The 17,781-nt window shown below is 65.8% G+C and overlaps 2 protein-coding genes across 2 annotated transcripts; one reads left to right on the top strand and one right to left on the bottom strand.

Moving 5' to 3' along the window:
- The first annotated feature begins 7,075 nt into the window (after positions 1-7,075).
- Positions 7,076-10,506, top strand: CSRNP2 (cysteine and serine rich nuclear protein 2). The gene is made up of 4 exons (XM_088529767.1): positions 7,076-7,253; positions 8,710-8,969; positions 9,218-9,514; positions 9,640-10,506. The coding sequence occupies exons 1-4, from the start codon at positions 7,109-7,111 to the stop codon at positions 10,504-10,506; spliced, it is 1,569 nt and encodes a 522-aa protein (XP_088385893.1). The 5' UTR covers positions 7,076-7,108.
- A 2,469-nt stretch (positions 10,507-12,975) lies between these two features.
- On the bottom strand, positions 12,976-16,781 carry LETMD1 (LETM1 domain containing 1). The gene is made up of 9 exons (XM_088529747.1): positions 16,606-16,781; positions 15,764-15,918; positions 15,548-15,663; positions 15,228-15,310; positions 14,756-14,915; positions 14,571-14,672; positions 14,330-14,482; positions 14,054-14,150; positions 12,976-13,046 (listed from the first exon to the last, which is right to left on the bottom strand). Exons 1-9 carry the CDS (start codon positions 16,779-16,781, stop codon positions 12,976-12,978), a joined length of 1,113 nt encoding a protein of 370 aa, XP_088385873.1.
- Positions 16,782-17,781: the final 1,000 nt, after the last annotated feature.

Below are 17,781 nucleotides of genomic sequence, written 5' to 3'. Positions count from 1 at the left end.
CTCCGGGCATCGCCGGGCGCCTCCTCCGAAGACCCCGACCTGCTGCTTCCTCTTCCTCACGAGCTGCCGCGGTGGCAGCGGCCGCAGCGCCGGAGCCGGCGCTGGGAATGCCCGAGAGCGGCGGAAGGGACTTTTCCGTGGCGAAACGCGCTCCGCCTTCCCGAGAGGCATCGGCTCCCGTCGCCCTCAGACTCGCGGGCGAACGGTGATTAAATCGGCCCAAAAACTTTCTCCCTGACACGTGCTGAGCTGAGCGGGTCTCAAACGTGCTGCGTACTGCGTTGATGGAGGGGTAGGCTAGGGCTGGGGAGGGGGATTTTTAATTTTTTTTGCTTTATTATTACAATGCCTCTGTTGGACAAAGGGGTGACTTGGTTTTCTCCTCTCCGGCCACCCCGGGAGTGGTGGTGACTTGGTGCCGTCGCGCTCCAACCTTCCCTTGCCACTGCTGAGGTCCTCAGCAACTCGGTGTCCAGATTCAATCGGTACGGCGCGTGCAGTCAGAGCAAAACGTGAAGCGAAGTGAAATCGGATTAAGTAGCAGCTCCTTAGTTTGGTCTGTGGGATTTTTCCGCATGATTTAAGGGTTTCAAAGGGAAGGAAGGAAGATGTAGGTGTCCTGGATGAAAATGTGACTCGTAGCTGCATGCGGACTTGGTTGCTGCCCCTGCATCCCCCTGGCCAAGCACTGCTCAAGCCCTGTGTGCACTGAGAAAGAATGAGACAAATCAGAAAGGTTTGGGCAAAACTGGATGTGACAGTGACCCAAGTGCCTATGTGAAGGGGGCCGGGATGGCAGCTTGGCAGGTACCGGATCGTCCTTCCGTGTCCATAAGAGCCTGGTAGAGAACGAGATGCCCCGGATAACACCTGCATCCCCTGAGAACGTAGTGGGCAGAATGGGTAAGGAAAAAATAGATCACAAACCAGGAGCCTGATTGGAAATAGGCTGCAGCAGGAGCCAGCACGGGGCAGAGGACGTAGGTCCCCGGGGTGAGCAGGGCACTGCTATCCCTGCTGCTAAAATCCCGCCTGCTTCCCTTTATTTATAAGCCATAAAATAACCCGTTCCCGACGTCCGTCTCCTAAAAAATTATGTGTTTTCTTTGGGGATGCAAATGAAAATAGCCCAAACAAAGGGGCACTGGCCAAGGGCCCGTGGCCAGTAGCTCTCTGTGTCCGTGGTGCAAACGGGCTGATCGCAGCGTTTGGGGCAGCAGCAGCAGAATCCCCTCGTCGTGTGCTCCAGATTTTCCTGCTGACTTCCCTTTTGTTCCGTTCTCCCCGTTCGTCCACGCAAGGTGCGATGAGACACGTGCAAGAGCGGTGAGGCCTTGGTAAACCGTTTCTACCCGTGTTTCCAGGTGCGTACGGAGTCTTTTAATGCATCCAATGGGAAAACGCCGGCCAAGCGCTCCGGCTCGGACTGCTCCCAGTGGGACAAAGGTGGCAATGGGGCCGCTGCTTCCTCCTCACCGGGAAGAAGCGACTCGGAGCGGCGGATGGAGAGGGCGTTTAATCGGCCGGCACTTTGCTGCACCAGCCTTCCCATCCCAGGGCCTTGACCTGCTTATTCGTTAATTCCTCGGCTAATCCCGGTGCTGCGGCGGCTCCGCGGCCCCCGCGGGAAATGAGCGGCCGCGTTCCCGGCGCGCCGAGGTGAGCGACGAGTCTCCCGGGCGAAGAGCCGAAGGCCGGAGCGCCTGGAGGTCCCGCACGGATGCGGAGGGTCGTCCTGGCCAGCGGAGGCTCCGCTTCTCCGGCTGTTTTTTGGCTGAGCTGCCCTTTGGCGTCTCCTGCATCAGAGCTGCAGCTGTTGGGTTATTCCGGAGTTAAGGAAGGCGCCGTTTGCCCCATTCCCCCATTTCCAGCCTCACTAAGCTCCTGTCTAGACTCCCCCGGCGGGCAGTTCCCGGCCCCCTCCTTCCAGCCGCCTTTCCCTTGATCCCAACAGAGCCGCACGCCCGGGGCTTTCCCGTTCCCACGGCTTTCCTGGCGCTCCCTGATCTTCTCCCTGGCAGTCTCAGGCTTGTGGGGCCGGGATGGAGCTGGACCTGTGGGTCCCACATTGGGGGATTCCAGCCCCCAAAGGCCCCTGTGCAGCCTCCTGCTCGGCCCTCATTCCATAGGGGGGTGGTCCCATAGGGATCCAGGGGGATGCAAAGGTGGGGAGGGGACACGGCGGGGGGGTCCAGGCTTTTTGCACCCGCCCCCCCCCCGGCATGGCAGCCCCCTCCCCGCACTACATTTCCCGGCCTCCCCTTCGCCCCCTTCCGCACTACACTTCCCGGCGCGCCCCGCGGCGCCTCCCGCTCCCATGGTGCCCCGCGCCGCCGCCGCAGGGCTGCGAGGCGGCCGCGGCCGGGACTCGCTTTCCCGTCAGGCCGCGCGGCGCGGGCGTTGGCGGCGGCGGGGGGGGGGGGGCGCCCGTCACGTGACGCGGGCTATATAAGGGGCGGCGCTGCGCCCGCGGCCCCATTGTTGTCGCCGAGCGGCGGCGGGGTGGGAGCGCGCGGCCGCCCCCCACCCCCAGCGGCCCCCCCCGCCGCCGCCAGCCCCCCCTCCCCCTCCCGGGCCCCGCTCCTCCCCCCGCCGGAGCCGGTGAGTGCACGGGGGGTGGGGGGGGGGGGCCCTTCCCGCCGCCTTAAAGGGAGGGGGGGGTGGGGAGAGACCCCTCCCCGTTTCCTTGTAGGGGATGGGGGGGCCCTATAGCTGGGGGGGGGGCGGTCACCCTATAATGGGGTGGGGGCTGGGGGTCTTTCCCTCCCCCCCAGCACTTTTGCACGGGGCCTATAGGGGCTGTGGGGTCCCCTATAGCTGGGGAGGGGGCGGCTGTCTCTGTTGTGGATCTCCCCCCTCCTCCGCATGGGGCCTATAGGGGCTGGGGGGGAGGGGGGGGGGGGCGCTTGTACCTGCTGGGGGAGGAGCCCCTCCCCCTCCCTCTGTATAGGGCCTATAGGGACCATAGGGGGGGATTTTGTGGCTGGGGTTTGTCCCCCTCTGCCCCGGTGAGCAGGGGGACACGGGGGGCTGGGGTTGCGGGATGGGGCATGGGACGGGGCACGTGTGTCCCTGGGGTCCCTGGGCTCTGCGGTGTCCCCAAGGCTTCACGATGTTCCCGGTGTCCCCAGGCTCCGCAGTGTTCCCGGTGTCCCCGGGCTCCGTGGGGTCCCTGGGCTCTGTGGTGTCCCCAAGGCTCCGCAGTGTTCCCGGTGTCCCCGGGCTCCGTGGGGTCCCTGGGCTCTGCGGTGTCCCCAAGGCTCCGCGGTGTTCCCGGTGTCCCCGGAGGGGCCGGTCGCCCCGTTTTCCCCATCCACGGAGCCATTCCCGCCATGGCGGAGATGAGGCAGGATTGGGTCAGGAGCGGCTCCGAGCGGGGCCGTTCCCGCGTTCCTCGTCCCCCTTGTTGGGAATCCGGTTGTTGTGGGACCTCGGGGTCCTGGCGCTCCCAGGACGGAGCGGGTGGCACCGAGGGGGCCGCTGGGGACATGTCCTGGAGCTGTTCTGGGATGCAGGAAGCCTCGTGGCTGGTTCGGAACCGCGGAAGGTCCCGGAGCGGTTGGTTTTTAGGGAATCGCTATGCGGAGCTCATGGATGCGCCATGAACGCTGGGAAGTGACGTGAGATTTGGGGTGATCGTTAGAGCTAAATCTGCGGCCGCCGGTGCTGAGGAGCCCATCGCTCTTCCCAGCGACTCCTGCTCCATCCCGCTTGGACGCCCCTTTCCTGAAACGGGGAGAGAAGGAGCGGGAAGGGAGCTCCTTCCATTGGGAGCCGGGGCCTTGAGGACCTTCCTGCTGCCGCTTGGGGATGGGAGCCGCCTCGGCCCTTCTGGGATCCTCGGCGGAGCCCATCTGGGAATGTCCCGGCTGGATGATCCGGATGATCCAGAGCAGACGGAGCTCGACGGCTTCTGGCTTTCCCACTGCTGGGCCCAGCTCAGCCCCTTCCCTGTGCGGCAAGAGGAGCATCCCGACATTCCCGTTCCAGCCCCGCAGCCTCCGACCCGGCCCCATGAGCAGCCCTGGTGGCCTCGTGTCCTTGTCCTCATCTCCAAGGAACATCTTCGGATCAAGATCCCGCAGCGCGCCCTGGGATAGCCCCAGGTTCGGTTCGAGGCCGGATTCCGGTGACGGGCAAAGGGCCGAGGGTTTGGTCAAGGCCGGAATTTCCCGGATTCACCGTCCGATGTCCCTGGAAGCTCCGGGAGCAGCGGAGGAAGAGCCGCAGCCTCCGCGGAGACGCCAATGGGGGCCATTTGCGCCAGGACAGCCCGGACCGTCGCTCCTCGCTCCGATGCCGGTTGCATAAGCGGGCGCCGTATCCCGGATTTCCAGATTTCTCCATCCGGCGCCCGCTGACTGGAGCAGAGCCTGGATCCCGGCGCGGGGCTGGGAATGGCAGCGCTATCGGCTGAGCCCCGGCACGGATCGACCCGCGAGGATGCAACGTCGGAGCGAGCGGATGCGACCGGCATCCTCCGCAACCCGGACAGCTCACGGCGCCGAAGATCCGTAAATCCTTCTTCCGCGGAGGCCGATAGCCGAATCCTGCGGGAAGCCTCCGGTGAGGGATCTGCCACCGCGGCCGTCCCCTTGGACGGCTCTGGATCTTGCCGGGCTCTGGAGCAGGGATCACGGAGCGCCGCTCCGGATGCGCTCCGGGATGGCGGCTGCCCCGTCACCACCGGTCCTGGCCTTTCTGGCCGCCCATGTTGGATCCCTGTGGATTCCCGCGCTCCGGCCGCGCTCGCATCCTTGCGGGAAGGGCTGGGAATGTGCCGTGTCCTTGAGGAGGTGAGCGCGGCGTTCCCGGATCCGCCGCCTTTCCCTCCCCCTTGCAGCGCGTCCCCGTCGCGCTGCGGCGCCGGGGCCCTGTCATCCCCGGATCCCGCTTCCAGGGCTGGAATCCCTCTCCATGCACCCCGGGAGCCGCCTGCTGGCTCTGCTTCCCGTTTTCCGGGAGAAGCCGGGATTGCTGCTGCCGGGGCTAAACCGGCTCCGTGGGTTCCCGTTTTATTTTCTCCCACGGATCGTGACGCTGCCGTCATTAAGCGGCGCTGGGCGCTCGGATGCGGCTTCTCCGGGAAGGGCTGCGCTTCCCGGGAAGCCCTCTCGGCAACGGCTCCGCGTTGTCCTTGCATCCCTGCCCGCATCCCGCGGCCGGGCCCAGGGAGGGTTTATTTATATAGGTCAGAAACTGCCTTATTTTCAAGAAATTTGGGGTCGCCTTCCGCACGGCTCCGTCCCGGCATCGCCGGCGCTCCGGGGGGATCCGGAGGCTCGGGATGCTCCGGGCTTCCCTGCCGCTCCGCGCTCCTCATCTGGGAGCTGCTTCCCTGGCAATTCCAGCAAGGGCTGACATGGAAAAATGGGTATTTTTAGCGGAGCTCCTTTCGGCGCAGTTTAATAGCGGAAAAGCCGGGAATCGGCGTCACGTGGCCGCTTCCCGCGGAGCAGCGGGACCCCCTGGCAGGGATCCGAGGGGAGGGCCGGGGTCTCGGAGCCGGGAGCGCTCCGGGCGGGAATCTCCCGCATGGAGGCCGGAGCGGCCGCTCTCCTTCCTGCTGTCTCATCCTGCGGCGCCTCCCCCTTCCCGGGCGCTACCTGCGCTCGGCTCCGCTCCGGCCTCCCGGGAGGCTCCGCGATCCCGCCCGGCTCCGTGCGGGAGCGGCGGTTGCCGGCGGTTTCTTTATGAAGCTCCGTTGGTTCCGTTGCCATGAGAACCGGAGCGGAGGCCGAGCGGAGCGGGGAGGCCGCGGCGGCGCTTCCCGGCCCCATCCCGCTCATCCCGCATCCCTCCTTCCCGCTCCCGGAGCTCCGGGCTCGCTCCGAGGGCAGATCCCGCTCTGGCGGTCGGGGTTTTGGTGCGGAAAACGGTCCCCGCAGCCGGGTTATTCCGCTGGTGGCTCCTGCATGGGGGTGAGGATGTCCCGTTAAAAAAGCGGGAAAAGGGAAAGGGAGACGGAGGCAGGTGCTGCGCTGGGGCGCAGAGCGGATCCCGGAATACCCAATTCCCACCTTGGCTTTGGGTCCGGCCCTGCCGGCGGTCGCGGATCTTCCCTGGATCCCATGGGAGCCCCTGCGCGTGCCGGGCGCCTTCCTAAATCCAGGCGCCTTCCTAAATCTGGGTGTTCATTAGCGGGGCCTTGGGCAGCCGATCCGGGATCTGCCGGGGAAGGTTTGGAGCCGGAGCTCTTCCCAAGCCGGGCTGCGGATGCTCCGGAGATGGCAGAGCGGAGCGGGCGCGAATCCTAGTGCAGGGATGGGAAGAGGGACATGGATCCCAGCGTGAGGATGGGGAGAGAGGCCCAGATTCCAGTGCAGGGATGGGAAGATGGACGTGTATCCTAATGTGGGGATGGGAAGAGGGATCTGGATCCCAGCGCGGGGTTGGCAAGAGGGATGTGGATCCCAGCACGGGGGTGAGAAGAGGGATCTGGATCCCGGTGTGGCACTGGGAAGAGGGATGTGGATCCCGGCGCAGGGCTGGGAAGAGGGATGTGGATCCTGGCGCGAGGATGTGAAGATGGATATGAATCCTAGTGTGGGGCCGGGAAGCGGGATGTGGATCCCGGCGCGGGGCCGGGAAGCGGGATGTGGATCCCGGCGCAGGGCCGGGAAGCGGGATGCGGATCCCGGCGCGGGGTTGGGAAGTGAGATGTGGATCCCGGCGCGGGGCCGGGAAGAGGGATGTGGGTCCCGGCGTGAGGATGGGAAGATGGACATGAATCCTAGTGTGGGGCTGGGAAGAGGGACCTGGTTCCTGGTGCAGGATTGGGAAGCGGGATCTGGATCCCGGTGCGGGGCTGGGAAGCGGGACCCGGATCCCGGCGCGGGGCCGGGAAGCGGGACCCGGATCCCGGCGCGGGGCCGGGAAGCGGGATGCGGATCCCGGCGCGGGGCCGGGAAGCGGGATGCGGATCCCGGCGCGGGGCCGGGAAGCGGGATGCGGATCCCGGCGCGGGGCTCGGAAGCGGGATGCGGATCCCGGCGGCTCCGGGCGCCCTGACGCTCTCCCCGTGCCGCAGGAGCCCGGGAGGCCCCGGCGTTCCCGCGCGCCGCCCGGCCCCGCGCGCCGCCCGGCCCCCCATGCGGGCCCCAGCCCCATGGCCGCGAGCGGCAGCCTCAAGCGGAGGTTCGAGGAGGCCGACGCGGCCTCCGCCGGCTCCAACTCGGACGATGAGATCTCCAACAGCGACAGCGCCGACAGCTGCGACAGCGTCAACCCGCCCAGCTCGGCCGGCTTCACGCGTGAGTGCGGCCGCCGCTGCCCCCGTCCCCGTCCGGAGCCGCTTCCCTGCCCCTTGTCCCCATCCGGAGCCGCTTCCCTGCCCCGCGTCCCCGTCCGGAGCCGCTTTCCTCCGTTATCCCCATCCAGAGCCACTTTCCTCCCCGTTGTCCCCATCCAGAGCCGCTCTCCTCCCCCTTGTCCCCATCTGAGGCCACTTTCCTCCCTGTTATCCCCATCCAGAGCCGCTTTCCTCCCTGTTATCCCCATCCAGAGCCGCTTTCCTCCCTGTTATCCCCATCCAGAGCCGCTTTCCTCCCTGTTATCCCCATCCAGAGCCGCTTTCCTCCCTGTTATCCCCATCCAGAGCCGCTTTCCTCCCTGTTATCCCCATCCAGAGCCGCTTTCCTCCCTGTTATCCCCATCCAGAGCCGCTTTCCTCCCTGTTATCCCCATCCAGAGCCGCTTTCCTCCCTGTTATCCCCATCCAGAGCCGCTTTCCTCCCTGTTATCCCCATCCAGAGCCGCTTTCCTCCCTGTTATCCCCATCCAGAGCCGCTTTCCTCCCTGTTATCCCCATCCAGAGCCGCTTTCCTCCCTGTTATCCCCATCCAGAGCCGCTTTCCTCCCTGTTATCCCCATCCAGAGCCGCTTTCCTCCCTGTTATCCCCATCCAGAGCCGCTTTCCTCCCTGTTATCCCCATCCAGAGCCGCTTTCCTCTCCGTGTCCCCATCCAGAGCCGCTTTCCTCCCCATTATCCCCATCTAGAGCCGCTTTCCTCCCCGTTATCCCCATCTAGAGACGCTTTCCTCCAGGTTGTCCCCATCCAGAGCCTCTTTCCTCCCCATTTTTGGCATCCAGAGCCGCTTTTTTCCCAGTTGTTCCCATCCATGGCCGCTTTCCTCCCCCTTGTCCCCATCCAGAGCCTCTTTCCTCCCCCTTGTCCCTATCTGCGGCGGCTTTCCTCCCTGTTTTCCTCATCCAGAGCCGCTTCCCTCCCTGTTGTCCCCATCTGAGGCCACTTTCCTCCCCCTTCTCCCCATCCAGAGCCACTTTCCTCCCCCTTCTCCCCATCCAGAGCCGCTTTCCCCACTTTGTCCCCATCCGTGGCCACTTTCCTCTCATTTGCTCCATCTGGAGCCGCTTTTCTCCCCCTTATCCCCATCCGGAGCCACTTTCCTCCCTGTGTCCCCATCCGGAGCCACTTTCCTCCCTGTGTCCCCATCTGGAGCCACTTTCCTCTCACTTGTCCCCATCTGAGGCCACTTTCTTCCCCCTTCTCCCCATCCAGAGCTGCTTTCCTCCCCGTTGTCCCCATCTGAGGCCACTTTCCTCCCCGTTGTCCCCATCCGCAGCCCTTCCCTCCCCACCCGCGCCCCTCACGACCCACCCGGGCTCCCTTTCGAGGTCCATCCAAAGGGGAGGCCGAAGGCCCCGGGGGGTCCCTCACGTCCCCGCCGGGGCTCTCCCCCCCGCAGCCACCTCCATCCTGCGGCGGCAGAAGGCTCCGCGCCGCAAGAACGTGCGCTTCGACCAGGTCACCGTGTACTACTTCGCGCGGCGCCAGGGCTTCACCAGCGTGCCCAGCCAGGGCGGCAGCTCGCTGGGCATGGCGCCGCGCCACAGCTGCGTGCGCCGCTACACGCTCTGCGAGTTCGCCCAGGAGCAGGAGGTGAATCACCGCGAGATCCTCCGCGAGCACCTCAAGGAGGAGAAGCTGCACGCCAAGAAGATGAAGGTAGCGCCGGGCGAGCGGGACGGGGCGGCCTCCGGATCACCGGCCACGCGGGAGGGGAGAGATGGGGACTGGGGGCTGTTCCCCTTTTTTCCTTATTTCTTTCCCATTCTCGCTGCCCCACGGGTCACTCGGTGTCACTCCCATTGCTTTTCCTGCAAAAACCTCGCTCCAAAACGCTGGCGCGGGAGGAGGCTTCATGCGGAGGCGCCGGCACTTTCTGGCCTCAGCTCTTCCCCCCCGTCCCGCAGCTCACCAAGAACGGCACCGTGGAGTCCGAGGAGGCCGACGGCCTCACGCTGGAGGACGTCTCGGACGACGACATCGACGTGGAGAACGTGGAGGTGGACGACTACTTCTTCCTGCAGCCGCTGCCCACCAAGCGGCGGCGGGCGCTGCTCCGCGCGTCCGGCGTGCACCGCATCGACGCCGAGGAGAAGCAGGAGCTGCGGGCGATCCGGCTGTCCCGCGAGGAGTGCGGCTGCGACTGCCGCCTCTACTGCGACCCCGAGGCCTGCGCCTGCAGCCAGGCGGGCATCAAGTGCCAGGTGAGACGCCCCGGAATCCCGCGGGCTTCATCCCGCCGGGATTTGTCCTTGCGGGAAGGGGCAGCGGGAGGGAATCGGTGGCTGCGTCGCGCCGCGTCCCCTGCAGCGTCTCCCTCCCCGCGCAGGTGGATCGCATGTCCTTCCCCTGCGGCTGCTCCCGCGACGGCTGCGGGAACATGGCCGGGCGCATCGAGTTCAACCCCATCCGCGTGCGGACTCACTACCTCCACACCATCATGAAGCTGGAGCTGGAGAACAAGCGCCAGGGCGCCCGCGCGCCGGCCGCCGCCGAGGAGCCGTCCCACGGCTCCGGCGGCGCCTGGCCGGGCGCGCAGCCCGCCGAGACGCAGGACTTCCAGGAATTCATGGCGGAGAACGAGACGGCCGTGATGCACCTGCAGACGGCCGAGGAGCTGGAGAGGCTCAAGGCGGAGGAGGATTCCAGCAGCGGCTCCAGCGTGGAGAGCCTGGGCGTCTGCATCCTGGAGGAGCCGCTGGCCGTGCCGGAGGGGCTGTGCCCGGCGCTCGGCGCTCCCATCCTCATCCAGGCGCAGCTGCCGCCGGGCTCGTCCGTCCTCTGCTTCGCCGACGGCCCCGAGGCCCCGGCCTCGGCCGCGGGCGACCAGCCCTACTTGAACGGTGGCCCCGTGGTCTATTACCAAGTGGAGCCGCGGCTGGGGAGCAAGAGCGGCGCGGAGGAGCCTGAGCCGCCCTCCTCATCCTCGGCAACCTCCTCCGCGAACGACAAGGATCCGAGCGGCAGCTCCGGCCCCGCGGCGTCGCTGGTGACTTGTGGCCGCGCGGCGGCGGCTCCGAGCGAGGCCGAAGTGCCCCCGGTCCCCGCGTCGTCCTCGGAGGCTCCCGCGTCGCCCTCGGAGGCTCCCGCTCCTCCGTCCCGCACAAACTCCCCGGATCCGGACCCGGAGCCGGCCCCGGCGCGCGAGCCGCCCTCGCCGGAGGAGCGGGCTCCGGCACCCGCCCTGGCCGTGTGAGCGGCCGAGCCCTCGCTGCTCCCGTCCCCGGTGTCTATTTATTGATGATATTTTCCGGAGTGGAACCGCTCGAGGTTATTTAATTGCGGGGCGGCGGGGGGGGGGCTGCTTTGAACAGACTTTTAAACGACCCCCCCGGTGCTCGCGGGCGGCCGGAGGTCCCCGGGCGCCGGCTCCGTCCCGCTCCGCGCTGCCTCCTCCGTCCACACGGTTCTTTTTCCATGGATCCCGCTGCCGGGCGCTGCTCCCTTGCTGGAAGGGGTCGCTTCCCGTGGCCGCTCGTTCCGCGCGTTGCAGCCTTCCCCTTTGCTTCTTATTTTATTGCTTTTAAACAAGGACGTTTTCCAATGTGAATGTTTACCAGGCCGAGGCCAGCGGCTCCCGGTGCTGCTGCTGCCGCCCCTTCCAGGGCTCGTCCGGGCTCCGTCTCCTCCTCCAGGCCCGGATGGGCTGGGAACGGCGGCGCCGGCCGTCCCCGCACGCGTCAGCGCCCTCCCTTTCATTGCACAGAGCAAAGGCTTCCCGGGAGCTTTTCCCTGCTTTGCCGTCACCGCGTCGCTGCTCCTAACGATGCCACCGTCCCGGTCCCGTTCCAGCTCCAGGACCGACGGACACGGACTCGGCCCCGTGGGATCTCCCAGCGCTTCCTCCGTGGCCGCTTCTCCGTCCATGTTTCGGGAAGGGGCAGGATCCGGCGCAGGATCCGGGCCGCCGCTTTCCGCCCGCAAACGGTTGGAAGCCGGAGCAGGAGAGCGGGAGGCTCCGAGCAACACGGAGCCCTTCCCGGTTGCCTGCGGGATCCATCCCAGCCACCTCCCTCCTTCCCATCGGGAACTCCATCCCGGCTTCCGCCCTCCTTCCCATTGGGAATTCAGCCGGGGCTCGCGGAGCTGCTAGGAGGAGCCCTGCTCCCACGGGAGGACATCCCACCGCACCGAGCCCGGCCACGGAGAGCAAGGAAAGGGAATCCGGGGGGAAAACTGTGTCCTGCATTAAGTGCTTTAATTGTTCTGCAAGGGGGGGTTCCTGGTCTGGGTTTTTTTGGAGGCTCCGGGTGGCATCGGAGCCAGGGGCGTTTGCTGGGCGGGAAGGGGGATTTTCCTCCTGCCTTAAGGCCCAGCTGGGACCCAAGGGCTAAATTCCCAACCGTGGCTTGGCCGGATCGCGGCGCTGGGATAGGTCGAAGCCTTTGGAGTTTCTTGGTTTCCGTTGTTTTTCATTAACTCCCTTTCCTCAATTTGTGTCCCATCCTCGGGACGCTTCGGAAGCGGCCGGGCCGGGAGCCTCCGCGTGGCCGGACTGGATCCTCCCGAGCTCTCCCGGACGGATCCTTCACACTAAGCAAAGAACTAACGGGATTTCCTCGATTTTTACGACGAGAACTGCTGCTCCTCGTGCAATGCAAGCGCATCTCGGCCTTTTTGGGGGGTTTTGCTCTTTTTTTGACACTGCCGCCGGCTCCTCCCGACCCCTCTGCTGCGCAAGGACCCCCAGGGGCCGTCCCCTCTCTGGTGCTACCGAGGTGGCCGCGTTGTCCCCGCCGCGACGCCCGGTCCCCGTCAACCTGGTGACCCCCGCGCTGTAACAGGTGGCATTTTGGTTTCTTTTTTCCAGTGTGAATCCAAAGCTTGTCCGGTCCCTCCGCAATTTTTTTTTTCCCCCCGGGGGGCCTTTTCCGTTCTTTTCATTGTGATAATGCTGTATTTAAAGAGAATATTTAAGTGGAAAAATAAAAGAAACGCTCCAACTTGCGCTGCGGGTCCATCCCATCGTAAAGGCCTGGAAAACCGCAGAGGGAGAACCTCGGATTGAGGAAAAACGCAGCAAAAGCAGCTTCCAGCTGCCCGGCAGCGCGGATCCGGGTTCGGAGAAGGATCCTCTTCTCCAGGCAGTGAGGGATGCTAAATTCTACTTACTTTTTTTTCCAGTTTCTTCTCTATTTATACCTTAATACGGCTTAGGAAAAAAGAGGTGGGAAAGTTTCCGTGCCGGCGTGCTGCATCCTCGGGCGGAAGAGCTGCGGGTGGGACAAGAGACGGAAAACGCGGAGCGGGAAGGACCAACCGGAGCCGGCCGCTTCCTTTGGCCTTTAATGAAATCCTGAACGCTGGAAGCAGGTCGAGCTCCGCTCAGGAGAGGGACAGGGATCACGCGGTGGCCGCGCCGGGAAGAGGCCGTTCAATCCCTTAGGATGATGCGGATGCACACGGGATCCTCCTGCCCCTTCCGTGCAAGGAGCAAGGGCGGATCGGGAAGAGCTCCCGGCGCCGCGCTCGGCTCCTCGGCCCGCTCGGGAAGCTGCTCCGGGGGAACAGGGCGGCGAATCCCGAGCGCGTTCCCAAGGGAAGCTCCGACAGGCGCCGCTTCTCCCCGGCAAAGGGTTGGCCCTAAAGCGCCGGGAGCGGCAGCGGGAGCGGAGGCGGCTCCGGCGTCGCGGGGCCCTCGGCCGCTCCGGACCCTCCGTCCGGCTCAGGGCCGGGCGCGGGGGTAGTTGAGCGAGAGCAGGACGAGGCTGTTGGCCAGCAGGGAAAGCTCGGAGGCTGCCGGGAGGAGCCGGGTGAGGCCGCGCGGAGGGAGGCCCGGGGCAGAGGCCCGGGGGCCTCCGCAGCCGCAGGGCCCCCAATGGCCCACGGAGCCGGTCGGGCTCCGCGCGGGGGGACCCCATTTCCCTCCTGTTCCGCTTCCCCCGGGGCTGCTGCAGGGGTGAGGCTGCCCCATGGCCCGGGAGTGTGGGGTCCATGTGGGAAAACCGCTCCCAAAAACCCATCCTGCAAACCCGCTCCCAAAAACCCATCCCGCAAACCTGCTCCCAAAACCCATCCCTCAGAATCCTGCTCCCAAAACCCATCCCGCAAACCTGCTCCCAAAACACATGCCATATAAATCCGCTCCCAAAACCCATCCCGCAAACCTGCTCCTAAAATCCATCCTGCACAAACCCACTCCCAAAACCCATCCCATATAAATCCGCTCCCAAAACCCATCCCGCAAACCTGCTCCTAAAATCCATCCTGCACAAACCCACTCCCAAAACCCATCCCATATAAATCCGCTCCCAAAACCCATCCAGCAAACCCGCCCCCAAAACACATCCCACACCAACCTGCTCCCAAAACCCACCCCACACCAACCTGCTCCCAAAACACATCCCGTATAAATCCGCTCCCAAAACCCATCCCGCAAACCTGCTCCTAAAATCCATCCCGCACCAACCCACTCCAAAAATCCATCCTGCAAACCCACTCTCAAAACCCATCCCACACAAACCTGCTCCCAAAACCCATCCCACAAACCTGCTCCCAAAACCCATCCCGTATAAATCTGCTCCCAAAAATCCATCCCACGTCAATGCAGTCCCAAAACCCATCCTCAGAATCCTGCTCCCAAAACCCATCCCGCACCAACCCGCTCCCAAAACCCATCCCGCACAAACCTGCTCCCAAAACACATCCTGTATAAATCCACTCCCAAAACCCATCCCCAGAATCCTGCTCCCAAAACCCATCCCCAGAATCCCATTCCGAGGCCTCCCCGGAGCCGCGCTCACCCTCCAGCCTGCAGGAGAGCCCCAGCCACTGCTCCAGCCACACTCGGCACTCGCCCGCGCTCAGGTGAGTGGAGTCCAGGCCGCGGAGGTAACAGGCCTGGGAATGAGAGCGGGAATGAGAGCGGGAATGAGCAGAGCTCCCTGGCTCCTTCCTGGTGCGGGAGCAGGGATTGGGCTGCTCTGTGCCGCTTGGAGTGGTTTGGGCAGGAAAACGGGGGGTCCTGCCGAGCCCCCGGCCCTCTCCCTTCCCGGCTCCGTCTCCCCGCTCGTCCTCACCGCCCGCAGCTCCTCCTCGGAGAGCTCCCTCGTTCCCAGGCGCGCCAGCGCCCGGTCCAGCTGCCGGATCTCCAGCACGTGGCTCCGCAGGCGCCTCCTCAGGAGCGGCGCCGGCAGGCGCGGAGTCAGGAACAGCACCCGGCTCAGGGCTCGCTGCGGCGCGGGAGGGAGGGAGGATGGTCCCGCCGCGCTCCGGCGCGGAGCCCCGGTGTCACCGATGTCACCCACCGGTGTCACTCACCGCGTGCGGCGCCCGGAGGCCGCTCAGCGCCAGCGGCGACGCCGCGAAGAGGCCCCGGAGGGCGCAGAGCTCGGCCACGCGCGGCTGGGCCCCCCGCTGCACCTGCGGGAGCGGCACCGGGAATGAGCCTCGATCCAAAGGGATGTGGCCCCGAAGCCGCCGCGTCCCACGCGGGTGGCACCCGCCTTGGCGCAGAGCTCCCGCAGCCGCGGCTCGGCCAGCGCCAGGCTCCGCAGCACGTCGGCGTACGCGGCGCTCCGGAGCGCGTGGTACGCGTCCAGGAACTCGATCCGCTGCTGCGGCGTCCAGAAGTGGCGGATCAGGAGTTGTCTCGGGAAGAAATACCTTGGGAAGGAGAGCGGGGGCGCGTCGGGAATGCCGAGGACAAGCGGCAGGAGCAGCCTGGCCCACCCCAGCGCACGGAACTCCGTATCCTTCGGGAAAGGCCCGCACGGAGGCAGCCGATCCCAGCTGGATGCTCCCAGCTGCGGCTGACGCTCGTGGAGAGCTTGGAAAAAGGGCAGGAATCTCCCACGTGCTCCGTGGATGGGAAAACCGGAGCCCAAAGGCAGGTGCTGCTGCCCGAGCGTTGGCGCAACGGCCGGCCGCTATCCCAGGAAAACGGGAAAAATCGGCGTTTTGGCAGCTCATACTCACATGAGGAAGATAACCAAGAAGTTGGCAAAAGGCGGAATGGCGATAATCCCGATTGGAATGGCCTTGATCAGGTCCCTGCGAAACTGCCGTGGAAATCACAATCATTAGGGGTAGAGACCAAGGGATTCCCTGGAAACTAACAGCGGGAGATGGCATCCGATCCAAACCCCGTTCTGAGCGGAAAATGGTCCTTTTGTAAGCCCTTAACCCAGGAAAAGCTGCTGCTCTGTCCCGCTCCAACCGCTCCGTGTCATTTGGTGTAAAACAGAGCGGGATTTTGTCCCTCCGGGCATTCCGACACGGAAACGCGTTCCCGGTACCTGTCTCAGCCTCTCCATCTCCCTGTAGGGAAGCTGGTGAAAACTCAGGCTCTGGCGGGACATCTTGGACTTGATCTTCCCTATTTCCTTCACTTCCCAAAACAGCGCCTGGATGCCTGGACCGAGAGAGGGGCTGGGGAACGCGGCACCGATTCCCGGGAAAGCCGACGCTCCCTGGATAAGGTTCCCGCTCCGTCGGGAAGCGCTCGGACCCACCTCCGGTGAAGGCCGCGTGCAGGACGTAGAAGCGGGGCCAGCGGCGCTGCAGGAAGCGCTCGTAGGTACCGGCCAGGCGCCGGGCCCCGGTGGCGCAGGCGGCCAGGAGCGCCCGGGCACCGGCGCCGCCGCCGCCGGACGCGCGGCACGGGGGGCTGGTGGGGGGGGACGAGGCGGGGGGGGGACGGATGGATCCCCCCCACAAAGGGACGGGTTGGGGGGACCCGGTGGGGTTGGGGGCAGGGAGAGGGACGGGGGGGCCCGTGGCTTTTTGGGGGGTTTTGAGGTGGTTTTTGGCACTGGGGGGGGGGGGGTCAGGGGCCACGGCCGGTACCGGGGGGGTCTGGTCACTCCTTGGGGGGCAGCCCAGGGGGTTCCCGGTGTTCCCGGTCGGTAACGGGGGGTGATTCAGGGCACTGAGGGGGGCAGGGCTGGGGGGTTCGGCCGCTTGGGGGGTGCTGGGGGTCCCCGGCCGGTAACGGGGGGCAACGGAAGGTGTTTGGGGGACACTGGAGGGGTCGGTGGTGCCATGGCCGGTAACGGGGGACACCGGGAGGGCCCTGGCAACGTCCTGGGGGGGTAGCCCGGGGGCTCAGCGGGCGTTGGGGTCCCTGCTTTGTACCGGGGGGCTCCGGGGCCGATTTGGGGCACCAGGGCGGGGGTTGGCCGGTACCGGCGGCTGGGGGGAGGCTCCGCGGCCGGTGACGCGGGAGGGCCCCGCGGCGGGAGGGCCCCGCGCCGCTCACCTGGGCGCCCCCCGCGGCTGCAGCAGCGCCTGGCGGCAGCGGGGGGCGGCGGCGGCGGCGCCGGGCCCCGCGCGGCGGCCCCACAGCGCCCGGCACCGGCCCGCCACGCGCAGCGCCATCTTGGCGGCGGGGCAAAGGGCGGAAGGCGCTGATTGGCTGCAGGCGGGAAGGCGGGCGGAAGCGGCGCGCGCCGGGCGGAAGCGGTGCTTCAGGCAGGGCCGGCAATGGCGGCCCCACAGCGCCCGGCACCGGCCCGCCACGCGCAGCGCCATCTTGGCGGCGGGGCAAAGGGCGCGCGGGGGGCGGCGGGCGCTGATTGGCTGCAGGCAGGAAGGCGGGCGGAAGTGACGCGCGCCGGGCGGAAGCGGCGCTTCAGGCAGGGCCCGCAATGGCGGCGGCGGCTGGAGGCCGCCATGAGGGATCCGCCGCCCACTTGAGGACCCCAATTGGGCCCTTCATTGGGGGTCTCTGTGAAAGGGCCCCATTTAGCTCCGTCCGTGAGGGCTTTCCCTCATTAACGGTCCTCTCATTAAGGGCTTCCCGTTTAGGACTAGCCCCTCCATTCATGCCAATTAGCCCCCCTAATGAAAGACTCCACTTTAAAGGCCCCTATTAAGGGCCCCTTCCCCTAGCATCTCCCCTGTCCTTAAAGGTCCTGTCTTTTAGCCCATCCCCATTAAGTATCCCCCATGCATCCTTTTTGTTTTCTTGGGATTCCCATTAAGTATCCCCCATGGATCCCCTTCTTTTCTTGGGTTCCCCCATTAAGAATCCTTTCTTTTAGTACTTTCCTCCTCCTGCCATGAAGGGCTCCCCATTTTGCCCCCTGGTTAAGGGACTCTGGGACTCTTGGGTTCCCCCATTAAGAATCCTTTCTTTTAGTACTTTCCTCCTCCCCCCATGAAGACTCCCCATTTTGCCCCCTGGTTAAGGGACTCCGGGAAGGTCTCCCTTGTGCTGCCTCTGCCTTGGTGCGAATCCAAGGGAAACATCCCACCCTTTGGAGCTTTCCCCTTGCAGCGCCTCGTTTCCCTGCCTGGCTGCTCCACTTGAGGCTCGTCCCTTTCCCGAGTTGCCCCTGCCAGCCGCTCTGTCCCTGTCCTGGGTGTATTTTCAGCCCTGTCTTTGTCCCTCCTGATTTACTGCCTGTTTTCCAGCCCTCCTTGGCTTTGTGAAGGCCGGGGCTGGAGCAGCCCCGCTGGGTCCGTGTTCCCGGGCAGCGGAGCCGCGCGCGGGCCCTGCCGCCGTCCTTCCCTTCGGCGACGCGGTGCC

Source organism: Tinamus guttatus, unplaced genomic scaffold, assembly GCF_059628265.1.
Source record: "Tinamus guttatus ecotype Peru unplaced genomic scaffold, ASM5962826v1 Tinamus_guttatus_pri_ptg000344l, whole genome shotgun sequence".
NCBI classification, from domain to species: domain Eukaryota; kingdom Metazoa; phylum Chordata; class Aves; order Tinamiformes; family Tinamidae; genus Tinamus; species Tinamus guttatus.
Note: the sequence above shows the minus strand (reverse complement) of the source record. Positions and strands in the feature narration are given on the sequence as shown.

Excerpts from the sequence above, each read along its gene's own strand:
- CSRNP2 (XM_088529767.1), top strand. The coding sequence starts at position 7,109 with ATGGCCGCGAGCGGCAGCCTCAAGCGGAGGTTCGAGGAGGCCGACGCG. Across the intron at positions 8,970-9,217 it reads TGCACGCCAAGAAGATGAAG|CTCACCAAGAACGGCACCGT; the intron begins GTAGCGCCGGGC and ends CCCGTCCCGCAG. Across the intron at positions 9,515-9,639 it reads AGGCGGGCATCAAGTGCCAG|GTGGATCGCATGTCCTTCCC; the intron begins GTGAGACGCCCC and ends CTCCCCGCGCAG.
- LETMD1 (XM_088529747.1), bottom strand. The coding sequence starts at position 16,781 with ATGGCGCTGCGCGTGGCGGGCCGGTGCCGGGCGCTGTGGGGCCGCCAT. Across the intron at positions 15,664-15,763 it reads GCACGCGGCCTTCACCGGAG|GCATCCAGGCGCTGTTTTGG; the intron begins GTGGGTCCGAGC and ends CTCTCGGTCCAG. Across the intron at positions 15,311-15,547 it reads AGATGGAGAGGCTGAGACAG|TTTCGCAGGGACCTGATCAA; the intron begins GTACCGGGAACG and ends TTTCCACGGCAG.